Source organism: Leopardus geoffroyi, chromosome E1 (assembly GCF_018350155.1).
Source record: "Leopardus geoffroyi isolate Oge1 chromosome E1, O.geoffroyi_Oge1_pat1.0, whole genome shotgun sequence".
Classification (NCBI taxonomy): Eukaryota; Metazoa; Chordata; class Mammalia; order Carnivora; family Felidae; genus Leopardus; species Leopardus geoffroyi.
Genome location: NC_059330.1, coordinates 35,108,312 through 35,133,286, shown reverse-complemented (window position 1 = coordinate 35,133,286; position 24,975 = coordinate 35,108,312). Strand labels below are relative to the sequence as shown.

At 53.9% G+C, this 24,975-nt stretch overlaps 2 protein-coding genes across 3 annotated transcripts in view; one reads left to right on the top strand and one right to left on the bottom strand.

The window, feature by feature from the left end:
* Window positions 1-24,683, top strand: part of ACSF2 (acyl-CoA synthetase family member 2) — a 34,601-nt gene extending 9,918 nt beyond the window's left edge. The window contains exons 2-16 of the mRNA XM_045488433.1: window positions 11,497-11,692; window positions 12,067-12,195; window positions 12,455-12,508; window positions 12,876-12,994; window positions 13,136-13,301; window positions 13,875-13,970; window positions 14,112-14,269; window positions 14,562-14,653; window positions 14,937-15,013; window positions 21,334-21,441; window positions 22,302-22,453; window positions 23,717-23,858; window positions 23,956-24,066; window positions 24,227-24,295; window positions 24,525-24,683. Coding sequence (XP_045344389.1) covers window positions 11,497-11,692; window positions 12,067-12,195; window positions 12,455-12,508; window positions 12,876-12,994; window positions 13,136-13,301; window positions 13,875-13,970; window positions 14,112-14,269; window positions 14,562-14,653; window positions 14,937-15,013; window positions 21,334-21,441; window positions 22,302-22,453; window positions 23,717-23,858; window positions 23,956-24,066; window positions 24,227-24,295; window positions 24,525-24,575 — 1,720 coding nt within the window. The 3' untranslated portion in view covers window positions 24,576-24,683. The remainder of the gene's footprint in view (window positions 1-11,496; window positions 11,693-12,066; window positions 12,196-12,454; window positions 12,509-12,875; window positions 12,995-13,135; window positions 13,302-13,874; window positions 13,971-14,111; window positions 14,270-14,561; window positions 14,654-14,936; window positions 15,014-21,333; window positions 21,442-22,301; window positions 22,454-23,716; window positions 23,859-23,955; window positions 24,067-24,226; window positions 24,296-24,524) is intronic.
* On the bottom strand, window positions 15,217-19,397 carry CHAD (chondroadherin). 2 transcript variants are annotated; one of them, XM_045488436.1, is made up of 4 exons: window positions 18,395-19,397; window positions 16,379-16,542; window positions 15,959-16,104; window positions 15,217-15,623 (listed from the first exon to the last, which is right to left on the bottom strand). In XM_045488436.1, exons 1-3 carry the CDS (start codon window positions 19,166-19,168, stop codon window positions 15,963-15,965), a joined length of 1,080 nt encoding a protein of 359 aa, XP_045344392.1. In that variant the 5' UTR covers window positions 19,169-19,397; the 3' UTR covers window positions 15,217-15,623; window positions 15,959-15,962. The 2 variants fall into 2 exon arrangements, with proteins under 2 accessions (XP_045344392.1, XP_045344391.1); XM_045488435.1 differs by having other exon boundaries at window positions 15,217-15,715; window positions 18,395-19,384.
* Window positions 24,684-24,975: the final 292 nt, after the last annotated feature.

The window sequence follows — 24,975 nt, the reverse complement described above, 5'->3', positions numbered from 1 at the left end:
GGACATAGAGCTATGCTTGGTAAAGAAATTTATGAATAAAAGAAATAAAACATTATGGATCAAGTTCAAGTCCCTTTCGTAGCCGTCCTCCAGCCCGTCCATCATTGAGAGCTATAGTTCGAATGCATGTCGTGTCGGAGTGAGTTTTTTGCTTTTAATATGTCTCTGAATCCATAAACAGTATATTGTATCCCGTGGAAAGCACTTTGAATCGTATCAAGCCGGTAATCAGTGCTTTCAGTTTCCCTATTTTTTGTTTTCATAAACAGTGCTTAGGCTTTTATAATTTCAGCACAAGCTGCACCAGAGTGCCATTCTTTTTTTCTCTCAACAGTAGGTTTCTAAGATCGATTTACACGGACGCTATAGATCTGGATTATTCTTTTTCCATTTTATGACTATGCCTCTAGCAGTGCAATTGCTCTATTAAAGGGTGGACATTTCCAGCTTTTCTGGAAATAGCCCTGGAGAGGCTTTGCTGCTGTGACCACCAGAAGAAACCCCGAGTCCCGTGTGCACGCATTCTTGCAAATGCTTTGTATTGCCTAATGAACATTGAAATGTTTGCCCCTCCAGAAAGGGCCCAAGCATATCTCACTGTGGTCTGAATGGACCTTTCCCTGATTAGCAGGGAGATCGGGCTCTTTTGAAATGTCTTCTGTGAATCTCTATTCATAATCTTTGCCCATTTCCTACGTTGGGTTCCTTGTCCTTATTGATGTGTGAGTTTGTTTTAAATACAAGCGAAATACGAATCCTTGGTCTCTTACGTGTAGAATGAAATTTGTAAACCCAGGCAGTTACTTGTCTTTTAGCTTTGTTGATGATTTATGTTTTTCTTAGGGCCCGGGGACCAACCAGCCTGGGATCAAATGCCTGTGGCGGGGGAAGGGCAGAGGCCAGTCCATGACTTGGAACCAAAACAGTCTATTGCTTTCAATTTCGTTTCTAAAGCCTTCTTGCTGGTGGCTGGCATGGCACCTTGCCCAGGGGAGCAGTGGCCTGCCTCAGCATGGGGTGTATTCCTGCAGTTCCCAGGGGGCCCTCGCATCCAGCCACCCTCCCTGCCTGGTGGCTTCTGAAAGGATTAAGAGCTTTGGCCTAAGTAATTTCAACCCCCAGCAAGGGCAGGATCCACCTGCAAACCTCTGGCCCCTGTCCCGAGCGCCTCCTCCCAGCAGGTAACGTGTAACAAGAGTCAAAAGAGTTTCTAATCCAAGCAGAGAGTACAGACCTGTTTTCTCAGGTGTCATGAAGGTCCCTGCCTCCCTTGACTCCTTCCAGGCTCAGTTCTGCCCCTGTCAGGACTGTGGGATGCTTCGCGCCCATGGTGGCCTCCAGCCCTGACTTTAGCCGCCAGCCCTGCAATGTCCAGAATGCCACGGGACCTCCCCAAACCAGCCAGCCCCCTCTTTTCAGTCTAGGTCCTGCTGGAAGGCCAGGCCGGACTGGGCAGGGCCAGCACTGGGGCACAAGGCTTACCATCTTGGTGTAATGGGGGAACTGGCTATGCACTTATGGGGCAAAGCCACTGTGGTTGGTGCTAGGAGAGGTGAGCTGGAACATGAGAACGGGACAATGAGATCAGAGGCAGTGAAGGTAAATCAGTTTCCACAAGTAAATCCCAGAAAAAGACCAGTGTGTGCTGAAGGTCTGGGAGGTAGGGGCCGAGTGGAGATATTTCTCAATGGGCTGGTGGCATTCCTAGGGCCCCATCAGCCTCAGGTTTGCTGCTCCAGACCCCATAGGGGCCCCCAGAGGAGGCTGTGGACTGGCTGCAGTTTAAAGAGCAATACACATAGAAAGGGACCCAAAGTTGCCACCCACCGGATTTGGAACCCTAAGAAAACCAACCTCTTTCTTCTTCGTTAATAAACCAGAATAATCCTTGTTATAGATGGTGCAAGACTGATGTTCATGTAACACACATGGGGAAGCCCACTTTTAGCCATAAATTCACTTTGTATTGTATGGAGGCCTTGAAAGTCCTGGGTTTGAATCCCAGCCTGGTTACTCATTGGCATTTCTTTGGGCTTCATTCCCATGTGAAAGTAGGTATGAATCTTGCCTCCGGGAGCACTTAAGAAGATTATAAGAGATCAAACATAATGGAGTATTTAGAAGAGAACCAGCATGAGGACACATCAGTAAATGTCTGTTCACATTATTCTGAAATGTGCTTTTTCACCTCAAATGTATTAGACATTTTCCATATCGTTAAATATAGAATGTCTTCATTTTTTTTTTTTAATGGCATAGGTTTCCATTATACAGATGCCCATGATGTGCTGATCTAATCCCTTACTTCTAGAAATAAAGTGTTTTTCTCAATTCTTTGCTAAGCAGCAATTAATCATACTTTTAGGCATTTGCTAGTTTGTTGTTGTTGTTGCTTGTTTTTTAGGATATATTCCTAAAAGTAGAGTGGCTGGCTGAAGGGCATGCGTATTCAAATGTTAACAGATAGTACTAAATCAGAAGGGATTCAGATTTGGGGGTCCTGAAGTTTATTTTTTTTTAATTTTTAAAAATTTTTTTAAACGTTTTTATTTATTTTTGGGATAGAGAGAGACAGAGCATGAACGGGGGAGGGTCACAGAGAGAGGGAGACACAGAATCTGAAACAGGCTCCAGGCTCTGAGCTGTCAGCACAGAGCCCGACGCGGGGCTCGAACTCACGGACCGTGAGATCATGACCTAAGCCGAAGTCGGACACTCAACCGACCGAGCCACTCAGGCGCCCCGGGGGTCCTGAAGTTTACACAATTTTGGATGTGTCTTTATAAAAACCAAATTGAATGCAAATTGACTATTAACATAACAAAAGAATTTGCTACATAAGAATTGCTGGGGCCTTGAATATTCAGGTCCTCCTGAGATTTTTATGCTGTTTGCCAGAAATGCTGACATATAAATGCTTCTTTTTTTCTTAAGTTTATTTATTTATTGGGGGCTGGGCGGGGTTAGGGGCAGAGGGAGAGGGAGACCGAATCCCAAGCAGGCTCCGAGCTGTCAGCACAGAGCCCATCATGGGGCTCGATCTCACCAACCATGGGATCATGACCTGAACCAAAATCAGGAGTCAGACATTTAACCAACCGAGCCACCCAAGCACGCCAACATATAAATGTTTCTTAATTTGCAATCAGCCTCCCTTTTGAGTTTCCAGGAAGTTCCGGCTCTGGGAGGTGGGGCGGGGGGGTCCTGATGCATAAGCAGCATTATGGCTGCTGTCTTTACTGCCTTGTTAAAATTTTGTACCAATTTACACTTAGGCCCATTTCTTCACATCCTTGCCAACAGTCTGTGTCATCAGTCATTCTTGTTTTTATGTTGAGATTAATAGCCATGTTATTAATCTTGTCTAATTGGGGAGCTTTGTTTTGGCAATATTGAGGGCAGTGTTGTAATCCATGGGCTCTCTGCTGAGTCCTTCTCCCTGTCCTGGGATAAGCTCACATATTGGTTGCACAAAGCCGAGGATGCCACAGACTGGGTATCCAGGGGTACCCTGAACTCTCATTGAGCTGAAAATGCTTTCCAGTGTTGCCTGTGGGGACTCTTTGGCAAGAACACCTTGTGGGGAATTTTGAAATTAGACTTAGACTCCTCTAGAAAGACAGCACTCTTTGCTTGGGGCAGAGGATTACTGGTTTGTTACATTTTCCCCTGGAACGACTTTTCATTTATTACAGAATCAGACAGATTGAATCACTTTCAAGATATGTACATATATACATACATATATACACACATACATATATACATACATACATACACGTATATATAATTTTTGGGGGAACAGCTTTTTGGGTCCGGTGCTACCATAACCTAGATGAATGGCCGAAAAGACCGAATTTGAAATACCAGCTGCTAAAGTGTCGGGGAGTACGTCTCTCCCTCCATACATGCCCTGTCTCTCTCTGCACATACATGCATGTGCCACACCACACCACACACACACGCATCACACACGATGCACCACACCACACACACGCACACGCACACACCTCACAGTTCTTGCCACCACTTGAAAATAAGTTGCAGACGTTGTGACATCAGTATTTCCCACCTTTGCTGATCTCTTGGGAGACAAGTGCCTCATGGTTGTTTTGCCCTGACTTGGGCAACATAGCGGACATCTTTCCCTATGCCTACCCGCCACTTGTCGACTTCTTCCCCGAGTCTGTGGCCCATTGCGTTTCGTGGGTCGACGCCGCTTGGTCTGTTTTTGCGGAAAGCGGTTTGCGATCAAATGATGAGGCCGTTTTTATCAACTTTTACTGCAGCATTTGGACAAGTCGCTTAACTTCTCCCTCGATTTCTCCATTTGTAAGACAGGGACAAAAGCACTTGGGACGATTTCCCCCCCGAGAAAACCCACATGACGGCCTTGCGGGGGAGATGCTGAACGTTCTCTTCCTGCCTTCGGGTCACCCCCCTGCAGGAGATTCACCCACCTCCGCCCTTCCTCCCGGACAGCGCCCACCTCTTCCGTGAATCAGGACCCTCACACCCCCGACTTGTCACTAAACGTCTCTACAGACGTCCCTGGATATTACATTGTAAAGTAGATAGCTATCCAGTGGTCCTGGCTTCCCGCTGGAGCAGTATTCCACAGCCTTTGCATCCAGTAAGCGACATTCTGAACAGCAAGCAATGTGTCACAAGCTGCTCTGTGCTCTTGAACCTGGAGAACATGCGGCCTTGTGGGTCACGGGGTGGTTGGCCCAGGAGCCCCAGTGTATCAACAACGGCACAGAGGACACCTAAACTGCTTTACCATCTACTGGGGTTCTCAGGGCGGAAGATCCTGCCGCGTTCAAAACAGAGATTCTCTCTTTGCTGGAGTAATTTCTAGAACAGAGATCATGTGTCAGCTTGACTTGCCCAGCATTTTCTATTAATGTATGGATGGGTTTTGCACGTGCTGCTTTTTATTTTTATGACAAAATGGTAAAGAGATGCCATAGTCTGTCACTAAATTTAGTTTATGAATCTCGAGGATAACAATACTACCAGCTTTAGCCCTAGGAGAGCTTTCTTTCAAACTTTGTATTGAAGTATACCACAGATTCAGAAAAGTACACATGTTTGAAGCACCCCCTTTAGCGAATTTTCTATGAACTCTACACACCCATATAACCAACACCCATTTGGCCGCTCTCCTGATTTCCAGCAGCTTAGATTAGCTTTGCCTGTTTTGTGCCTGCGCGTGGAATCCAGGGCACGTGGGTGGTTCAGTGAGTGAAGCGACCGACTCTTGATTTCAGCTCAGGTCGCAATCTCACAGTTCGTGAGTTCAAGTTCCCAGTGGGGTTCCGTGCTGCCAGTGCAGAGCCTGCGTGGGATTCTTTCTCTCCCTCTCTCTCTCTGCCTCCCCCACTCATTCTCTCTCCCCGCCCGCAAAGTAAGTAAATATAAAATATATTTATATAATATAAAATATATAATATAAATATAATACAATATAAATATTATATATTAAATATATTTAATTTAATTTATATTAAATATATATAAATCTATATTAAATATTATATATTTATATATAAATATAATATAAATATAAAGAATATAAAATATAAAACATAAAATATAAAACTTATATTTACAAAATATAAAAAAAGATAAATGGAATCAGACAGTATATACCTTTTTCTATCTGGCTTCTTTAACTTTTTAAAATGAGATTCACCCACATTACGGGGTATAGTCATAGTTCATTTGCTGTCATTACTATATAACATCACAAATAAGAAATCACCATTTATGTATCTGTTCCACGGCTGGTGGATATTTAGGTAGTTTTCATATTGGAGATAACGCAAGCATCCTCGGACCTGTCGTTTGGTGAGCCACGCATGAATTCTGCTGAATACGTATTTATGAGTGGAAGTGTCTACGTTGCTTTTTATTTAAAAAAAATTTTTTTAACGTTTATTTATTTTTGAGACAGAGAGAGACAGAGCATGAACGGAGGAGGGTCAGAGAGAGAGGGAGACACAGAATCTGAAGCAGGCTCCAGGCTCTGAGCTGTCAGCACAGAGCCCGACGCGGGGCTCGAACTCACAGACCGTGAGATCATGACCTGAGCCGAAGTCGGACACTTAACCGACTGAGCCACCCAGGCACCCCTCTACGTTGCTTTTTAAAGTATACAGTTCCACAGTTTTTAGTATAGTCATGAATATGTGCACCCCAACCACAGTCAATTTTAGAACATTTCCCTCACCTCAAAGAGAAACCCCATTCCCTTCGCTATCAACTCTGGACCCTTCCTTCCCCTCAGCCCTAAGCAACCACTGAATCTACTTCCTGTCTCTGTAGATTTGCCTTTCCTCCTCCTCAACATGTCATATGTAGGGACTTATACAATATGTGGCTTTCTGTATCCGGCCTTTTTTGCTTACTATAATATTTTCACCGTTCACCCACGTTGTAGCGGATATCAATACGTTTCCTTTTTATGGCCAAATAATATTCCATTGTGTAGACAGTCCACGTTCCGTGTATCCATTCATCCCGTCGCTGGAACCAATGGGTTGTTTGCATCCTTGGCGATTGTGAATAGTGCTGCTGGGAACATTTAGGTACAAGTGTTTGTTTGAGTCCCCGTTTTTAATTCTTCCGGGTAGATACCTAGGACTGGAATTGCTGGGTCATCTGCTAATTCTGTGGTTAACTTTTTGGAGAAGCACCCATCTGGTTTGCACCTTGGCTGCACCATTTTACATTCCCACCAGCTGTGCACAAGGCCTCCAGTGTCTCCACATGCTGGCCATCACTTGTTATTTTGCGTTGTTTGATTCTCGCCTCCTTAGGGTGTGTCACTTTTCTTTCGCATTTCACATGCTTGTGGGCCAAATATCTTCTTTGGAAAAACGTCCATTCAAGTCCTTCACTCATTTTTTTTTTTTTTCCGTTGGGTTGTTCGGAGCATTATTTATAATTCACTCATTTGGTCATTCCATTGAACACCTCTTACATTCCAGGCACTGTGAGGCACTTGGGGATAAAACAGTGAACGCATTCGTTGCCAACAATAAAAGGTCAAGAGAATAAAAGAAAAATCCTCATTTCCTGACTTCTCACCTGAATTCTCAAGTGCAACTCTCCAAGGACACCTTTAGGTGGGGCTTTGTCTCCGGTTTTTCACGGCTCCCACCTGCCTAATTTATGTGTTTTAGGACGCCCAACCCAAGTAGCTGAAGGCCTCACTGAATATTTACGGTAGTTTCTCCTTATCCATGGGGGGTATGTTCCAAGACCCGAAGTGGACACCTAAAACCACAGCTAGCACCATAATATACATACAAAGTTTTTTTCCTATGGGGACATACCTATGGTAAGGTTTAATTTATAAGTTAGGCATGTATGAGATTAACAACAATAATAATAAAAGAACAACTATAACAATATACTGTAATAAAAATTACGTGGATGGTCTCTCTCAAAATATCTCCCTGTATTGTACTCACCATTCTTGTGATGATGAGACATGGTAAAATGATGTAAATGATGTAAAAGGATGTAAATATGAGACACTACTACTGACCTTCTGACAATATGTCAGAAAGGGGATCCCTTGCTTAGCCATGGGTAACTGCAGATGGTGGGGAGACCATTCGACTTTAGTTCTTTGAGTTGGAAGCCACAGGAACTGCTGGCTCTCCTCCTCTGACTCATTAAGCTTCCCACCCAAACATTAAAAATATTAATAAGAGAGGCGCCTGAGTGGCTCAGTTGGTTAAGTGTCTGACTTCGGCTCAGATCATGATCTCACAGTCTGTGGGTTCGAGCCCCGCGTCGGGCTCTGTGCTGACAGTGCAGAGCCTGGAGCCTGCTTCGGATTCTGTGTCTCGCTCTTTCTTTGCCCCTCCCCTGCCCACGCTCCGTCTCTCTCTCTCAGAAATAAACATTAAAAAAAAAAAAAAAAAAGAACAGAAAAAGAAAGGGGGGCCTGGGTGGCTCAGGCGGTTAAGCGTCCAACTTCGGCTCAGGTCATGATTTCATGGCTCTTGAGTTTGAGCCCTGCATCAGGCTCTGTGCTGATGGCTCAGAGCCTGGAGCCTGCTTCAGATTCTGTCTGTCTGTCTCTCTCTCTCTGCCCTCCCCACTCATGCTCTCTCTCTCAAGAATAAATAAACATTAAAAAAAAGAAGAAGAAGAACAGAAAAAGACGGAGTGCCTGGGGGTTCAGTTAGTTAAGTGTCCTACTCCTGATCTCAGCTCAGGTCTTGATCTCAGGTTTGTGAATTCAAGCCCTGGGTTGGGCTCTGCTGGGGTGTGGAGCCTACTTAAAGAAAAAACAATAAAAGAAAAAGAAGTGGCTGCCCCTTTTTGCCCAAGGCCCTTGGGGTGTGTTCGAGGAAGGAGAGTAGAATCAATTGTTTGCGCTTGGAGTTTCGAAAGGATGGGTGGTTCTTACCTTTATGAGCAAACTGCATTCATACAAGTTTCTAGAATTCTTAAGTCCTCTGGAGGAGAACCTGTTTCCACCTCTGTTCTGCCCTGCTCTGGTCCCAGGTTCCTGAGTTCAATGAGTAAACAGTGGTGGAAAAAAACAAAATGGAGATTAGACAGTCTGGGGGGACACATGCAAAGCCTAAAGAACAGAATTGCCCACCCACTCCTTCCTCCCCGATGTGTGTTCCGGGGGCAGTTTCACTGGCTTACCGGCTGCAGACTCAGCTACTTGGGCTCTGTGCATTTCACTCTCTTTACCTATAGGATGGCAGTTCATGCTTCCCACCTGTACGTTTTAGGATTTGCTTAGCATATGTCAGAGAAACCCACTCTCACTGTGGCTTTGAGGAGATGGGAATTTCTTTTTCTGCGTCCTGTGTGACAGCCACCTTGTGGAGGCTCGGCGGCACAGTACGCCCCCCCCCCCCCCATCAAGGCTCCAGCCTCTTTGTCTCTGCCATTCCCTTCCTGTCGCAGATGGCACTCCAGCCAGTGGGAAAGGAAAAGGGAAGATGCCCCTTTCCTTTAAGGGAAGTTGCACCTAGTACCTCTCTTTAAATCCACACCTTCACCTTTGGGCCAGACCACCTGCAAGGGAAACTTGGGAATGTGGTTTCTATTCCACATGGCCATGGCCAACTAAACTCCCCGAGGGTGGTTTCTTAAGGACAAGGACCTATTGGGGGCCTTTGTACCTATCAGCACTGCTGTGAAGATAAAGGATATAACATATGTGACAATTGAAATGGATTTTTCTGGTTTTTTGGGTTTTTTTTTAAATTTTTTAATGTTGATTTACTTTTGAGAGAGAGAGAGAGAGAGACAGAGTGCAAGTGAGGGAGGGGCAGAGAGAGAGGGAGACAGGAATCTGAAGCAGGCTCCAAGCTCTGAGCTGTCAGCACTGAGTCGGACGCGGGGCTTGAACTCACAGACCATCATGACCTGAGCTGAAGTCGGCCACTTAACCGGCTGAGCCACCCAGGAGCCCTAGTTTTGGGGGGAATTTTTTGCACATAAACCAACCTGTTGATCTGCCAACTAGAATTTCCAGGAGGCCACTCTCTGGTCTGAAATCTATGGTTGAATGAGTAGAAACCCGGGTTCCGAACCAAGGACAGTGGTCAACTTTGAGGATAAGAGGAAACCTGTTATGCTTTGTTGACAACAAAACCTTTAAAGTGCCTGAGATTTTCTCTTGGCTGCCTCCTGATTCCTATGCTGGGCTGTGGGAGGCTGCCTGCCAGGCCTTCAAGGGCACTGGTTATCCACTGAACCTGAAAACTGTAGGTATATTAGGATGTATCCATTATAAGCAACAGAAACGCAACTCAGACTGGCTTAAGTTTATTTTGGTTTGTTTACTGATTTATTAGAGTCCACGAAGAAGTGAGATCGGGCAATGTTTGTCTTTCTGAGTGTGGCTTATTTCACTTAGCATGATGTCCTCCAGCTTCCTCCTTGTTGCAAATGGAATTTGGCATTCCCCTCCCCCCCCCCCTCCGAAACTGGCTTAAATTTAAAGAGGGAATTTATTGCCCTTTGACAGTGGAAAGTCCAGAGGAAGGCAGACATCACCTGTGGCCGGGCCTAGGGATTCAGAACCTCAAGATGAACTTTGTTACTGTGCCTTCCTGTCTCTGTCTCTCTCTTCCTACTTAGTAACCCTGTGTTCGTTTTCTTCTTAAGCAAGTTCTCCACATGCTTGTTCTTGCAACTATCACTTTTGGCAAACCCAAAGGAAGAAAGCATACTTGTTTCCCAGTGGGCAAAAATGCATGCCCTCCGCTGCTTGCCTGTGATGTAGGGATTTGGGGCGTGTAATCCCTTTTGAGGGGTGTCATAGTGGCCACTGGGAGCCCGCTCACCAGTATTTTAGGTTGGTCAACCTAGGGATGGTAGGGTGTGGGGCCTCATAGGATTTTACAGCCCTGCTGTCTGGGCTGTTTTCTGCCCCCAGTACACCTGCAGGAACCACCTGGCCTACGTGGCTGGCCACAACCCTTTGATAAGATTAACTGGGTCATTTACATAGTATCCCCTTTCACTTGAGAATAACCACCGATTCAGTCCTCAGACTACTCCTAGGTGGGGAAGCTGAGGCCTAGAGAGGAGAAACCTGCATCTTTTCCTGATGCCCCTGAGAACAAGGCCTGCAATTGTTTGTAATGCTAGGAGGCAGGAGGCAGGAGAAAGAGGCAGGAAGAGAAGCTGGCATAGAGTGTTTTATTCAAGTCACAGCCAAGGCAACAAGGGCTTTACCCACCAGGACCTCTGAGAAGGTACAGATGCCTCCCAGCTCTGTCCAGCTGCAGAACGGGAGAGAACGGAAGTCCCTGAGCAGACAGGATCCCAAGGAACTGTCCCAGTAGCTGAAAGCAGAGATGCTCCATGGAGGTGACATGGGACACCAAAGGTGACTGTGTCGGTTGCCCACCCAGCCAGCAGCATACTCGGGAGGAGCCCTCAGACCCCCGATCCCAGCCTAGTGCTCCCTTGCTCCCCACAGAGCTGCAGCGGGTCCCCTCAGCTTCCCAGTCCGCCTGCCTCGTGACCCACCCTCCTGCAAGGTGGCAGCGACTTCCTCTCCCATTTATGGGGAAATCCAGTGTGGCTCCCCTCTATCCTGCATACCTTGTTCTTGCCCCAGACTCTCCCCTACAAGACCCAAGCAGTCAATCAACAAAAGGGACACGTGGTCCTTTTAGCGTAGCAGCTGCAGCACCGAATCGGCCAACATTGGCCCTCAGGCCCCACACCACACCCTCTCTGATGGGAACAGGGTCTGAGACCTGTTACACTCCCACATTTAACCGACTGAGCCACCCAGGCGCTCAGAGTTTTTTTGAGTACAGCTTTAGAGTTGCAGAATAACTCAGCCTTTCTATCGGGTCGTGGTTCCTGGGGATGGGGCAGGGGCGGGCACTTGCGCACGCTGTGAGCAGCCTACCTCCCGGCCGGGTGTGCCAGCCCCTGGTGCCAGAGCGGCTTGGCCTGGCACAGTGGAGTCCATCGCCTCTCTCCCCACAGCTCCGCAGGGGCAGATCGCACCGTCCCCCTGCCCGTCGGAGGCCTCAGCTACATCCAGGGCCTCACAAGACAGCGTCTTATCAACAAGACTGTGGGGCAGTGCCTGGAAGCCGTAGCGCAGAGGGTCCCCGACCGGGAGGCCTTGGTCGTCCCGCAGGAGAACATCAGGCTGACCTTTGCCCAGCTCAAGGAGGAGGTGGGTCCTGATCTTGAACCCTCGAAGTCAGCAGGTGCTAGCCCCCCAGGCTGCACTGGCTGGGTGGAGCCCTCAGGGCAGCACCTGGCTATGGGGCAGGGTGAAGGGGCTGCCTGAGAACCCCAAGGGATGGCAGGAGAAGGGGACAGGGCTGAGGCAGAAGGGGCCCGAGGTCACCTGCATCACTCACTCCTGGGCTGCTTGTTCACAATGCACATTCCCAGGCCCCATCCAGGCCCACTGAGGCCTGGGAATCTGCCTGTCCCTTGCTCCCAGGTGGTTCCGGTGACAACCCCCGGGCCAAGGGCTGAGGTGGGAGTCAGGGCCCCTTCCGGCTCGCCCACATCTCACCCCTTGTGCTCTATTTACACCAGGTGGACAAAGCTGCTTCTGGGCTCCTGAGTATCGGCCTCCGCAAGGGCGACCGGCTGGGCATGTGGGGACCCAACTCCTATGCGTGGGTGCTCATGCAGCTGGCCACCGCTCAGGCAGGCATCATTCTGGTGAGCGGGAACAACTGGGTATGTAGGGGATGCAGAATTCACGGGGAGTCCCCCAGCTCCTTGCCCCCAAACCGAACCGGTGCCTGACTGGTTTCAGACCGCGTAGTGCTTTCTTCCGAAGCTCCCCAAGGAGGCCTGGACGGGTAGGGCACTGCCTCTGACGTCATGGTGTTTCTGTGCCTCCTGAGAGTGGAGAGGCAGCGGGAGGGACAGGGTCTGGCTGAGACACTCACTGACATACCCTCGCTGTCTCCACTAGGTGTCTGTGAACCCAGCCTACCAGGCTGTGGAGTTGGAGTATGCCCTCAAGAAGGTAGAACCCGCTCCTGGGGGAGGGGGCTGGCCAGCCAGCCAGCCAGGGGGATGATGGGGTGGGGGGGGCGGGGGCGGTCAGAGAGGGCATGCACAGGTGTGCGACACCCAGAGTCTGTCCGTCCTCAGGTCTGCAGCGGGGGGAGGAGAGGGTGGTCGGTCAGACCCAAGGCCGGCGTGTGTGTCCCGGGGTCAGCACAGGTGTGTTGGAGGCAATATGCGTGTGAGCCGGCGTGTGTGTGGCACCTGCGTGTGTCGGGGTGGTGGTGTGTGTGTGTGAGAAGGAGTCACTGTTAGTGAGAACTAGCCCGGAGCCCCCGCCTGGAGCTCCCTGCTGACCAGGGGGGCGGGGGGCTCCCCCTCCACAGGTAGGCTGCAAAGCGGTCACATTCCCCAAGCAGTTCAAGACCCAGCAATACTATAACATCCTGAAGCAGATCTGCCCAGAGTTGGAGAAGGCCCAGCCGGGGGCCTTGAAGAGTCAGAGGTGGGGCTTTCCCACACTGGGAAGGGGGCGCGTGGTGTGGCCCCCTGGCCCCCTGATCCCCTCCCACCCCCCAGGGATGAGGCTGGTGTCTCCCTGGGCCTCCCCTCAGCCCCTGATTCTCACTACCCTCCCTCCCCGCAGGCTCCCAGACCTGACCACAGTCATCTCGGTGGACGACCCTCTGCCGGGGACCCTGCTCCTTGGTGAGGTGGTGGCAGCTGGAAGCACAGAGCAGCATCTGGCCCGGCTGCGGTACACCCAGCAGTTCCTGTCCTGCCACGACCCCATCAACATCCAGTTCACCTCGGTAGGGCAGCGCTCTCCAGGCCCCAAGCCCCGGCTGGCCTGCTAACCCCTGCCCGCCCCTGTGACCCTTGCCCAAGAATGAGGAGATGACAGAAGAGGCCCAGGGCGCGGACACTCTTCTGGGGCCGGCCCTAGCTGTCCTCTCGGCCCCGGGAAACATCGCCAACTGGCGTCCTTGTCACCTGCCCCCCCCCCTCCCCCGGCCCTCTCTTCCTCAGCACGGAGGCAGGTGCACTGGGCCACGTCAGGCCAGAGCTGACCGATGTGCCTCCTCATTTAGTAGATGAGGAAACTGAGGCCCAGAGAGGGAATCCGCCGCTGGGCCACAGAGTTCTCTGAGCCACTTGATGAGTGGCTTAAGGACAGAGACCTTCTCTTCCACATTTCTGGATCCTCACACCCGGCACCGTGCAGGCACATGGTAGACCTTTGTGAACACACGTTCAATGAATGAATGGATCAGGGACACTGGTCCCGGTCTCCTGACTCCCGGTCCGGTGCTCTCCCATATGGTGGCCCAGGGTGGGAAGGACATGGGGAGCAGGAGCCAAGCGTCACCTGCTTGTCTTATCAGGGGACGACAGGCAGCCCCAAGGGGGCCACACTCTCCCACTACAACATTGTCAACAACTCCAACATGATAGGGGATCGGCTGAAGCTGCACCTAAAGGTGAGGGGGCTAGCCCAGGCCCTGCAGGGGGTGGGGGTTGCTGGGCTCCCCCTGCTGGCTAGTGGAACTGGCTGGGGGTGGGGGTTGGGGGGGGGCACTTCTGGCTCCAGGGTAGAACCAGCTTCCTGCCTCCATTTCCAGACGTCAGAGGAGTTACGGATCATCCTGCCCAGCCCCCTGTACCACTGCCTGGGTTCTGTGGGGGGCACGATGGTGAGCCTAATGTATGGTGCTACCCTCATCCTACCCTGTCCGACCTTTGATGGCAAGAAGGCGCTGGAGGCCATCAGCAAAGAGAGGTGGGCATCAGTGGGTAGCCCCCCAGGGGCCGATGAGACCCTCCGATTCCTCACTCCGGGGCTCTGATCCCTTTCTGAGATGTGTCCCCGCTTCAGCCCAGAGAAATGGAGACAGGGGTAGTGGGGGACTCCCAGGGGAGGACGAGTTCCTGCCTCCAAAGAGCTTCTCCTTCCTGTTTCCCACATATACAGCCTTGGCCCTTCCTGGGGGGGTTCAGGGTGGGGTGGGTAAGAAGAGGGAGCTGCCTTCCACTTCCAAGCCTGATTCTGAGACTCCCCCCACCTTATACAGAGGCACCATCCTGTACGGCACCCCCACAATGTTCGTGGACATTCTGAACCAGCCAGACTTCTCCAGTTACGACATCTCGTCCATGTGTGGAGGTGGGGTAGGGCCAAGGGTAGCCGAGCCAGGATTGACCCGATGAGCTGGATATGTGCCCAATCTCTTATTTAGGAGGCAACAAGACATTGCAGAAAAGCGGGTGGGAGGGAGGCAAATCCCCAGTGTCCTTGGACACCAGCCCAAGGCCACCTGACAGGTGTAGGAACAAGTCCAGGGTCAAGGGCAAGAGGGGAATGTTCTGCTCTAGAAGGAGCCGTAGGTGAAGGGGGTCCACAGGGCCTGGAGAAGCAGGGAGCTGTGTCAGTCTTCTCTCTGATTCAGGTGTGATTGCTGGGTCCCCCGCACCCCCAGAGCTGATCCGAGCCATCATCGACAAGCTAAACATGAAGGAGCTGGTGGTGAGTGGCAGCTGGGCTGGGGCTGCAGGCAGGGGGCAGGCCAGGCCCGGGGTGAGAACAGATTGGTGTCTGTAGGGAGGAGCTCAGGCCAGATCTCCAAGGAAGACCCTCTCGGTTGGCCCTCCTTCCAGAAAGCAGATGTGGGAAAGTGCAGTCTGACCTCATCAGCAGCTGGCGAGTCACAGAAACGGGTGACAGGGGAGTAAATATTACCCATACATAAATTTATATTTATGGAAATCTGGAAGAGAAGGGCAGCATGGGAGGGTAATGCGGCAAAGCACCAGTATCCCGCTAGAGTGTCCTGGCAGGCAGGGGGCTGGCGGAGTTGGGGTATGGGCTCAAGACCCTTTCTGGAAGAAAGGAGTAGGGCAAAGATCTGGTATTCGTTTCCAAAGGGCAAGGCCAGGGGAGCAAAGGGAAGGAGGATTCGGGTTCTGGTTCTGAAGGACTCGGGGTCTTGGCAATAGCTTCTCTGAGAGGAGCCGTGGCGGTGGGGCCAGGCGTGATGGAGCTCTCACCGTCAGGGGGAGCTGGGTTCGTGCTGGAGTGCCCGAGTCCCCCTGCCAGGACGTGTCTAGGTGTGAACAGCTCTGTGCATCAGCAGAGGCTGTGGGGAGAGGTGGGGGTCAGAGATGGGAAGGTCAGTAGTTTCTCCAGCTGGAGGCAGAGGCCGGTCACCAGGACCGGCTGAGTCAGGACCTGCAGTGAGGCAAGGTTCAGTGTCAGAAGCCCGATAGCCTTGACAAGGCTTGCAGAGAATGGTGGGAGTCCCAGGCAGCGTCATTTTCCCCTTTAGAGGGGAGCCCCAGTCCTCCCCTCCCCTCCCTGCACAAATGGAGAGTATGCATGCCCCTCTGTGGGCACAGAGTATCCTGGGACCCCCTCCTCACTTGCTAGAATCTCCAGAGAGGGGGATAGGGGAGCTGCCCACCCGTGCCCCACCTGTTCAATGGCGGCCGGCTTTCTTGGACCTCTTAGTGGGGAACTTGCAGCCGCGGAAGGCATCGGTGTCACGGATATGCTGGCCTTTGAACTTGGCGGGTGAGGCGCAAGTAGCATCAGGGCGGGAAGCCTTGGCTTCCAGCCACCTAGAGAGACAGAGAGTCGCTGGGATTGGGGGAGAGATGGCAGGGGGCGGGGGGGGGGGGCGCGGGGGGAGGGGACAATGTGCCAGGGGGCCAAGATTTACTTGTCTCTAGAATAGCCTGGAACTGTCATCTTCATTTTACAAACTCCTAGGGCCCACACCTGTTAGGCAGCAGATCTAGGACATGTGCCCCAGACGTCGTACTGCAGGGCCAGTGTGCCTCCACTCCATCCCATGAGGGCAGGTCACAGCGGGTAGCATGGGGGTGTTCTCACCTCCGAAGACCCCGGAGCTGGCAGGTGCACTTCCAGGGGTTGTTGGTGAGGGTGAGGGTCTCTAGGCTGTCAAAGGGGAAGTTGGAGGGCAGCTGGTTCAGGCGGTTGTTCTCCAGGTGGATGTGTTTCAGCGTGGTCACACCCAGGAAAGCACCGTCCGAGACCTGGAGAGTGAGGTGGACGTGAGTGAGGACCCCAGCCCCGGTGTCCAGCCTCTCCCAGCTCTAAGGTCCCACGGCGGTGGCTCCTGAGGCTAAATTGTCTCAGATGACCTAAGCCATACAGCCACTGGTTGAGATAGGTGGTGTTATTTCCAAAATGCAGATGGGGGGGCGGGTTTGGGCGTGCTGGGGGGCGGGGGGGGGGAGGGCAAGTCTCTTGCCCAGGGTCACACTAGAGAGTAAACAGTAGCTGCAGGACCACACCCAGCTCCTCTTCCCCTGGCATCACACTCCCTGCACAAACACTGGGCCTGGGGAGGCAGCCAGAGTTTGGCTCCAGCGGCCTGCATTGGCACACGGTGAAGCTGGTCAGTGTTTGGTGGGATGGGCAGTGGGCCCAGGCTCCCCGCAGCCCCAGGGTCCTGGGACTTCCCCCAGCTCTGTCCTCACTGCTCCCTCACTGCTTGCCAGATGCTATTTGTGGAGCCTCCTTGGTGGAGCCTTTGGCCAGGCTGGACGGCTCCAGAGGAAACATTCTATTGGTGCCCGCATCTTGGCCCAGGCATCACAGTCCTGCCTGGCCGCACCGCCCCCTCCCCCCCCCCGCCCCCGCCCCAGATCAGCCCCTACTGCCCTGCCCTGCTCTGCGACCCACTAAAAGGCCACTCTGGCACCGGTGGCCCACAGGGAAATCCGACTTCATGTCTGCAGGGGCCGGGGCTGAAGAAGGGCGGGCCGCATCCACCCAGACAAAGTTGGCTGCCATCCAGGTATGATTCTGCCCTCATCTCTGTGGCTCAGGGAGGGGTGTGAAGTTCCCTGGCAACCAGACTGTTCTGATGACGGTCTTCTACACCTTGCCTTGGTCCTCGCCCAAACCTCCTGGCCGAAGCCCCTGTACCAGAGTGATTTTCCAGTCCCACGGAGAGATTCCACCGCCATCCAAGGCAACCCCACCTGGGTATCACAGGGGAGGACGGGCTGAGCAAGGATGCAGCCAGGAGACGGGTCTGGTGACTGCGGTGGGCAAAGGGCAGTCAGTGTTCTGGGGGACAGTGCGGCCCAGCCAGTCTTCCCTGTATGGAGACACCCGGAGTCCTGTGCCAAAGGCTGACAGTGTCATGGGGCTCTTGCCTTCGTCCCTTGGCAGAGCGCATGGGGCCATCCCTGCGACCTGGGGAAACCCCTCGTTCCTGGGCCCCCTCTGTTGAAATGAACCTGAGAACGCAGCGGAGTGTGTCTGTGGGTGAACTGGGAGGTGGGGCGGGGTGGGGAGGGGAACATTCGCCAGGGCCTCTGGGGGGCATGGAGGAGGTCTTCTTCCTCAGCTACTTGCTTTCCTTCACCCCCCCAGCCCCCCCCCCCACTTTTGCACACACGCACTCCCCCCGCCCCCCCAAGAACAGGGTCTCTTTGTGGGCCTGATTTGCCCAGCTCCTCTGGAAACCTTCTCAATAAACAAACCTTTCTTTATGGGGTGGTAGGCCTGCTGGAGACAGGAAAAAAACAGCAGAGGAGGGATGGAAGGGCCCGACAGGAAGAGGTGGCTCCTGCCCACAGCAGGGGGTTGGGGAACACTGGATGTGCCTCCCAGGGGCCGACCGAGGGGCCAGGGCAACCCCAACTCTGTCTGTCCGTAAGTAGGAATCCTAGGAGGGCGGTGGCTGAGACTAGGCACAGGGGTGAGGATGTGACAAGATGAGGGACGGAGGTGGCAAAGCTCCTCACCTTGGAGACAGCCAGAGAGACAGAAGCAATTTTAGGGGAGAAGGGACGGTGCCCGGCTGTGGCCCTGGATCCCTGGGCCTCGAGGCAGAAAAGGAGCCCGGGCAGAGCTCCGCAGCTGGCAGCTCACCTTCTCCAGGTTGGTGTTGTCCAGCCAGAGGGTCTCCAGGTATCTGCCGAAAGACTGGAAGGCATTGTCGGGAATGCTTTTCAGGGGGTTGTGGGACAGCTTCAGCTCCTCCACCACCCGCAGCTTGCTGAGGGCGGCCGAGGGGTAGCCGGACAGCTGGTTCCTGTCCAGGTAGAACTTGGCGAGGTTCTCCACGTCGTCCAGAGCGCCGGGCTGCAGCGACGTGAGCGCATTTTCCGACAGGTAGAGCCAGCGCAGGTCCTTGGCGCCCTGGAAGGCGCCGGCGCGCAGCTCGCGGATCTTGTTGTTGTTGAGCTGCAGGATGAAGAGGTTGACCAGCGGGGAGAGCAGCCCCCGGGGCAGCTCGGTCACCTTGTTGTGGTCCAGGTAGAGGTAGGTGAGCTCCGTCAGGTCGTCGAAGGCGCCGGCGCGCAGCACACGGATGTCGTTGTGGGACAGGTACAGGTAGATGAGCTGCTTGAGGCCTCGGAAGGCGCCGGCGGCCACCTCGCGGATCTGGCAGTGCTGCAGGTGCAGCGACACGAGGTTGGGCATGGCCCGGAACGAGTTGGCGGCCAGCACCGGGAAGTTGTTGCGTTGGAGGTTGAGCAGCTTGGTCTTCTCTGACACCTTGGGGATCTTCTGCAGCCCCACCTTGTCACAGATGACGTGCTGCAGGTCTCCGTGGCAATGGCAGTTCTGGGGGCAGGCGGCCAGCGCCGGCAGCAGGCCGGCCAGGAGGCCGAGGCTGAGCAAGAGGAACGGACGGGCCATGGCCGGACGCCGGGGGGCCGGGGGGCCGGGGGGCAGCGGCGGCGGGGCGCGGGCAGCGGCAAGTCCTGGGCACTCCGGTCTCCCGCCCTATTTATACGGTGGCCCTGACCGCAGCCTGCAGCCGGAGCCAGCTTCTACGTGGAGCATCCAGGCCACCGGGCTTAACTCCCTCCCGCCCAGGGATGCGCCCCCGCCCTCGACGGGGAGGGGCGGGGCCCTGCCCCCAGCTGGCGACCGTGCGAGGTGGGGGGGGGGGGGGGGCTGGGACCGTGACCCCAGAGCCTCGTCCTGGCCCCTGGCCCCTTTCTCCCTGCTCTCTCCCGACCCTTCCCGCCCCCCCCCCCCCGCCCCGCATCTCCTTTCCCCATCCTTTGGGGGGGGTTGGGGGATACGAGTGCATCCAGAGCCCCAAGTTCACACCGGAGAGTGGAGGCGTTCCCGAACGTATTTGTTTGCTCAAGTTTGCGCCTGAAAGCCGCCCCCCCCCCCCCCCCCAATACACGCTCGGCGGCGCGGAGCCCTGGCCCCGGGGAGGGAGGAAGCGGGGCCGGACAGCCGGACGCGAGTCTCGCCGCGGTCGGCCGGCCGGCGGCGCTTTAATAGCACTCTTGTGCGGCGCCGGCCGAGCGTGCGAGCCGCGCTGGCGTCGGGCTCCCCCTTCCGGCCGGCCAACCCCAAGGCGACGGGCGCTCCTTCCCCACCCTTGGGGTGTGGTCTCTGGCCCCTCTCGCCCAGCCCCGGGCTTGAGTTTCTGTCCCCTGCACTCCCATCCCGTTTTTCCACTGCCGAAGGCTAACCAGAAATGTGGGAACAGGGGCGGGGAGTGGGGGGCGGGGAGGGGGGTGACCCGTAGAACTCGCAGACACACCTGAAGAGCACAGACGCGGTGCGGGGACAACTGAACCAGCACAGTCACACCATCTCTCCCCGACCCCCTCCTTCATTTCCCTAAAATATCTCCATCTCCTCATCCCCACCGCCGGCGGTCAGGACCTGCCCCTGAGGGGTCTCTAGGGTGGCGGCCAGAGTGGCGCCAAGGTGTACTTGGCAGAGGCCACACCTGGGCAGTGGCCCCAGGACTATGGCGAGGTGGGGGGGGAGGGGGGTCAGGTCCTGGCTACCATCGATCAGCTCTGGACAGCTTAGGTCCTGTGGGCAGCCGTCCCCCAGCCGACCAGGTCTCTGTGTGTCCATTTGCCAGCCATGGTGTCCGGATTCCTGCGGAAAGGGGAGGGTAGGTAGGCAGGGTAGGAGCCCTGGGCTGCCTGGTAGAGGCTGTTGTCTGGGTTTGAGAGGGGGAGGGGAGGGGCCCCAGCGGTGTGCCAGCTACCACAGAGGAAGTGGGGAGTGGGGTGGGGGTGGGGGGTGGAGGATGGACAAAGGTCTGTTGTCCGTGTTGATCAGGAGCCTAGATTACAGGGTACCTAGCCCCTCTCCTAAGCCCCTTTCACCCGTTGCCTTAGACGGGGGTCATAGTTGGCTCAGAACATTCCCTGATGGTATTTAGGTTCCTCCAAGGTTGGCTTCTGGTTTTCTGTTGCTCAGGATGTTCCAACCACTGGAAGTGTTGGGTGGGAGTTGGGGGGGGGGGGGTGTGACTGGCTTTTAAACCCTGCTCTGGCTATATTTTAATTGTGATGGAAATACACTTACAGGAAACTCTCCAAAGCTTCGGGGTCACCCACCACAAGGCCAGGCATTGATCTCGGGGTTTCAGGCGGGTGGGTGGGTTGTGTCTGTGCAGTTTCCAACTGGGCCAAGGCAGGCTGGCTTTCTCATCAAGTTTATGGGACCTTCAGTTTGGAAGGGAGGGAGAGGGGATGTTGCGGCCTGAAATCAGGGAGGGGGTGCTGAGACAGCCTGGGGAGGAAGGAGAGAAGGCTGGGGCGTCGGGAACGCAGGGAACCATGGGCTCAGGCACATGGCTGCTCCAGGAAGCAAGAAACAGAGAGCCCTGGCTAGAAAAGAATGTTCCTGGATCTCAATTTTATTTCAGACCTGGGGCCCCTGCTAGTTGAGCTAGTCCCCTCTGCCGGGGTGCCTCTTTTCCCATCACCCCACTGCCCTCCACTTTCTCCTGGGTGCCTTCACATTCCCCCAGGGTAGCTCACCCTTCACACTGCATCTCCAGTGCTCCCTCCAAACACCTTTCCCCAACCCTCTAGGTGGCTTACGGAACAACAGAGAACAGTCCCGTGACCTTCATGAACTTCGCCGAGGACACTGTGGAACAGAAGGCAGAGAGTGTGGGCAGAATTATGCCTCACACAGAGGTTAGCCCCAGACGGAGACCTTTGGACCCCACCTCCTATCACTCCACTGGGGCGCATTCCTTGGAGACATTTATTGCTTTCTTTCTTTTCTTTTCTTAATTTTTTTTTTCATCTTTATTTTTGAGAGAGGGAGACAGAGCGTGAGCAGGGGAGGGGCAGAGAAGGAGGGAGACACAGAATCCGAAGCAGGCTCCGGGTTCTGAGCTGTCAGCACAGAGCCTGACACGGGGCTCGAACCCACAAGCTGTGAGATCATGACCTGAGCTGAAGTCGGATGCTTAACTGACTGAGCCACCCGGGCACCCCCATTTCTTTCTATCAGACAGCCACACAGCTCACTCAAGGTGCCAAGAGCACCCCGAGCCCCCAGCAGTAAGGTCCTCCCCAGGCCTGGCCTAGGGCTTTTTCTGAGCCTGAGGCTAAGGCCTGAGAGGAAAGAGCTGGAACAGTGGCCTTGAGCAGCCGCCAGCTGAACTCCCGCAGCCTCCCTTCCTGTCTGAGGTGTGTTTTTGCCAAGCCCCACTGTCTGTTTCAGGGGCAGCCAGGATGGCCTCAAAGAGGAGCCAGAGCACAGAGATTTTTCCTACACAGTTTTTTTCTCTCCCATACCCCCCGCCCCTGCCTTCTACAGAGCCCGTCTTTTTGCTTGGCATAAACACTTAGTTTCCCAGGCAGCCTGTCCCTTTGAGGGCCCCTTGCACCTTGAAGGCTGACCCAGAGCAGCTCTCACTGATTGGGCTGGGCAGAGCCAGGGGCTGGAAAGGCGAAGCTCCCCCCTCCCCCCATCCCGAGGCACCCCCCCCCTCCCCATCCTGAGGCGAGAGGGCAGGAGGCCCCAGCCTGAAGTTGCCCGGTCCCAGGCCCAGATTGTGGACATGAAGACGGGGACGCTGGCCGAGCTGAACACGTCCGGGGAGCTGTGCATCCGAGGGTACTGCGTCATGCTGGGCTACTGGGGTGAGCCCCAGAAGACCGAGGAAGCGATTGGACAGGACAAGTGGTATCACACAGGGTGAGGAGGCAGCTGGGGGCCAAGGAGAGGCTGGGGGGGGTGGGGGGTGGGGGGGGTGGGGGTAGGGCCTGAGTCTTAGCTGGAAACATCAAACTAACACAAAAAGAACTTGTTTGTCAAGAGGGCTCCTTCACATCTTGGAGACTTCATTTCCAAAATGTGTCAGATGAGGATGATCGTGCTCCCTGCACAGAGCACCCAAAAAGATCAAACACAGCATGGGTGAGAGCGCCTAGGACGGGGCGCTATACGGGTGTCTGTAAGACCTGAGCCAAGACTCAACTGTCAATTGAGAAAAACGATTTTTTCTCAAAGCTTTTCTTCTTCTTCTTCTTTTAGCGGTTTATTTATTTTTGAGAGGGGGGGAGAGAGAGAGAGAGAGAGCACAAGCTTGGGGAGGGGCAGAGAGAGAAGGGAACAGGGGATCCGAAGCGGGCTCCACGCTGACAGCGGAGAGCCCTAAGTGGGGCTTAAACTCTTGAACCGCGAGATCATGACCTGAGCTGAAATCGGACCCGACTGAGCCCCCGGGCGCCCCTCGAGTGAACAAATTCTTTTTTTTTTTTTTTTTAAATTTTTTTTTTTCAACGTTTATTTATTTTTGGGACAGAGAGAGACAGAGCATGAACGGGAGAGGGGCAGAGAGAGAGGGAGACACAGAATCGGAAACAGGCTCCAGGCTCTGAGCCATCAGCCCAGAGCCTGACGCGGGGCTCGAACTCACGGACCGCGAGATCGTGACCTGGCTGAAGTCGGACACTTAACCGACTGCGCCACCCAGGCGCCCCTCGAGTGAACAAATTCTTACCGTGCACCTCCGATGTGCCAGCACTGTTCTGGACACTGGTGGTCCAAGGGAAGACAAGATGAACAGGGTCCTGCCCTGACTTTCCACACGTCTTGGGGAGGAAGACAGAGACGAAAGAGATCAGTTCAGACATTGATAAACGCCAGGAAGACAGTAAAACAGGGTCCGAGAAAAGAAAGCAGCAGTGGTGGGGACAGGAGCTTCTCTTAGATTGGGGGGTCACCTCTTTAAGGTGGACGTGTTTAAACTGACCCCCGAATGATAAAAAAAAAAAAAAAAAGAAAAGAAAAAAAAAGCTAGCCACGAAAAGCATATATCCAGAACGTCTGATTTATGCCGTATCCCCCAGAGTCTAGGGCAGTGTGAGGCACACAATAGGTGCTCAATAAATGTTTGGTGGCTAAGCCAGTCAGAAGAGGCAGAGGTGAGAGGTCATCCCTGGGCTTTCCTCACAGAGACATCGCCGTGATGGACAATCGGGGCTTCTGCAAGATCGTGGGCCGCTCCAAGGATATGATCATCCGGGGCGGTGAGAACATCTACCCCGCCGAGCTTGAAGACTTTTTTCACACACACCCACAGGTTCAGGAAGTGCAGGTGAGGCGCCCAGCCCAGGCGAGCCCAGGCGAGCCCCCAGGCGCAGGAAACCGGGAGGGGCATGGCAATGTCTGACATGTGTCTCTGGCGCCGCAAGGTGGTGGGGGTGAAGGACGACCGGATGGGGGAGGAAATCTGTGCCTGCATTCGCCTGAAAAAGGGGGAGAAGACTACAGCAGAGGAGATCAAGGCTTTCTGCAAAGGGAAGGTGGGAACCTCAACCCGCCCCACGCTGATGTTGCTTTGTGCTTCAACCCCCTCTCCCTGCCAGCCAGCCAGGCAGCCCACTGCCCCCTCCTCCTCCTCCCCCACTTCCTGCCCCCCCCCCCCCCCGCCATCCTCATGCTTTATCTCCCTCTGGTCTGCAGATCTCCCACTTCAAGATTCCCCGATACGTCGTGTTTGTCACAAACTACCCCCTCACTGTCTCAGGAAAGGTGAGTAAAGGAGACCAGAGAGATGCAGGGTGGCCTGGGGTCCTAGGTACAGAAGGCCAGGTGGCTCGACCTATGCCTCCCTCTGTGATGGGCAAAAGAGTCTGGCTTGCCACAAACTTTCCCCACTTTACCCTAAGAAACACCTCAGTCCCAGGCAAACCAAGCCAGCTGGGAACCATGGTTGGCAGAGGCCCTGAGCCTGGCTCTCACTCTGTTCTTTTTCCTCTAGATCCAGAAATTCAAACTTCGACAGCAGATGGAACAACATCTAAACCTGTGAATAAGGGCGGGGGGGGGGGGGGTGGATCCTCCCAGGCCCTCGCTGCCCTCCTCCCACATTCCCCTGTCTGTCTTTGTGATTTGGCATAAAGAGCTTCTGTTTTCTTTGGTTGGTCTCTTGCTGGTGTGCTCTCTTGACAGCTGCTATGGGATGGAGGAGGGAGGGGCACTTTCAGACCCTCTGGTTCCTTGTCACGAAGGTGCCGACTTTGGTGTGCATTATCTATTTCATTTAATCCTCACTTGATCCCTTTGAGACATGAACCCAGATCATTGCTTTTTCACTTTGTTGTCAGATTAGTCCAGCAAGAAGTATCCTTTTTAAAACAATAACAGCTTGGGGCGCCTGGGTGGCTCAGTCGGTTAAGCAACTGGCTTTGGCTCAGGTCACGAACTCGAGG

Bases quoted from the DNA above. Each gene is read 5' to 3' on its own strand.
- CHAD (XM_045488436.1), bottom strand. From the start codon at position 19,168: ATGGCCCGTCCGTTCCTCTTGCTCAGCCTCGGCCTCCTGGCCGGCCTG. The intron at 16,543-18,394 runs GTGAGCTGCCAG...CTCACTCTCCAG, and splicing joins ACAACACCAACCTGGAGAAG to GTCTCGGACGGTGCTTTCCT. The intron at 16,105-16,378 runs GTGAGAACACCC...CTGTCTCTCTAG, and splicing joins CAGCTCCGGGGTCTTCGGAG to GTGGCTGGAAGCCAAGGCTT.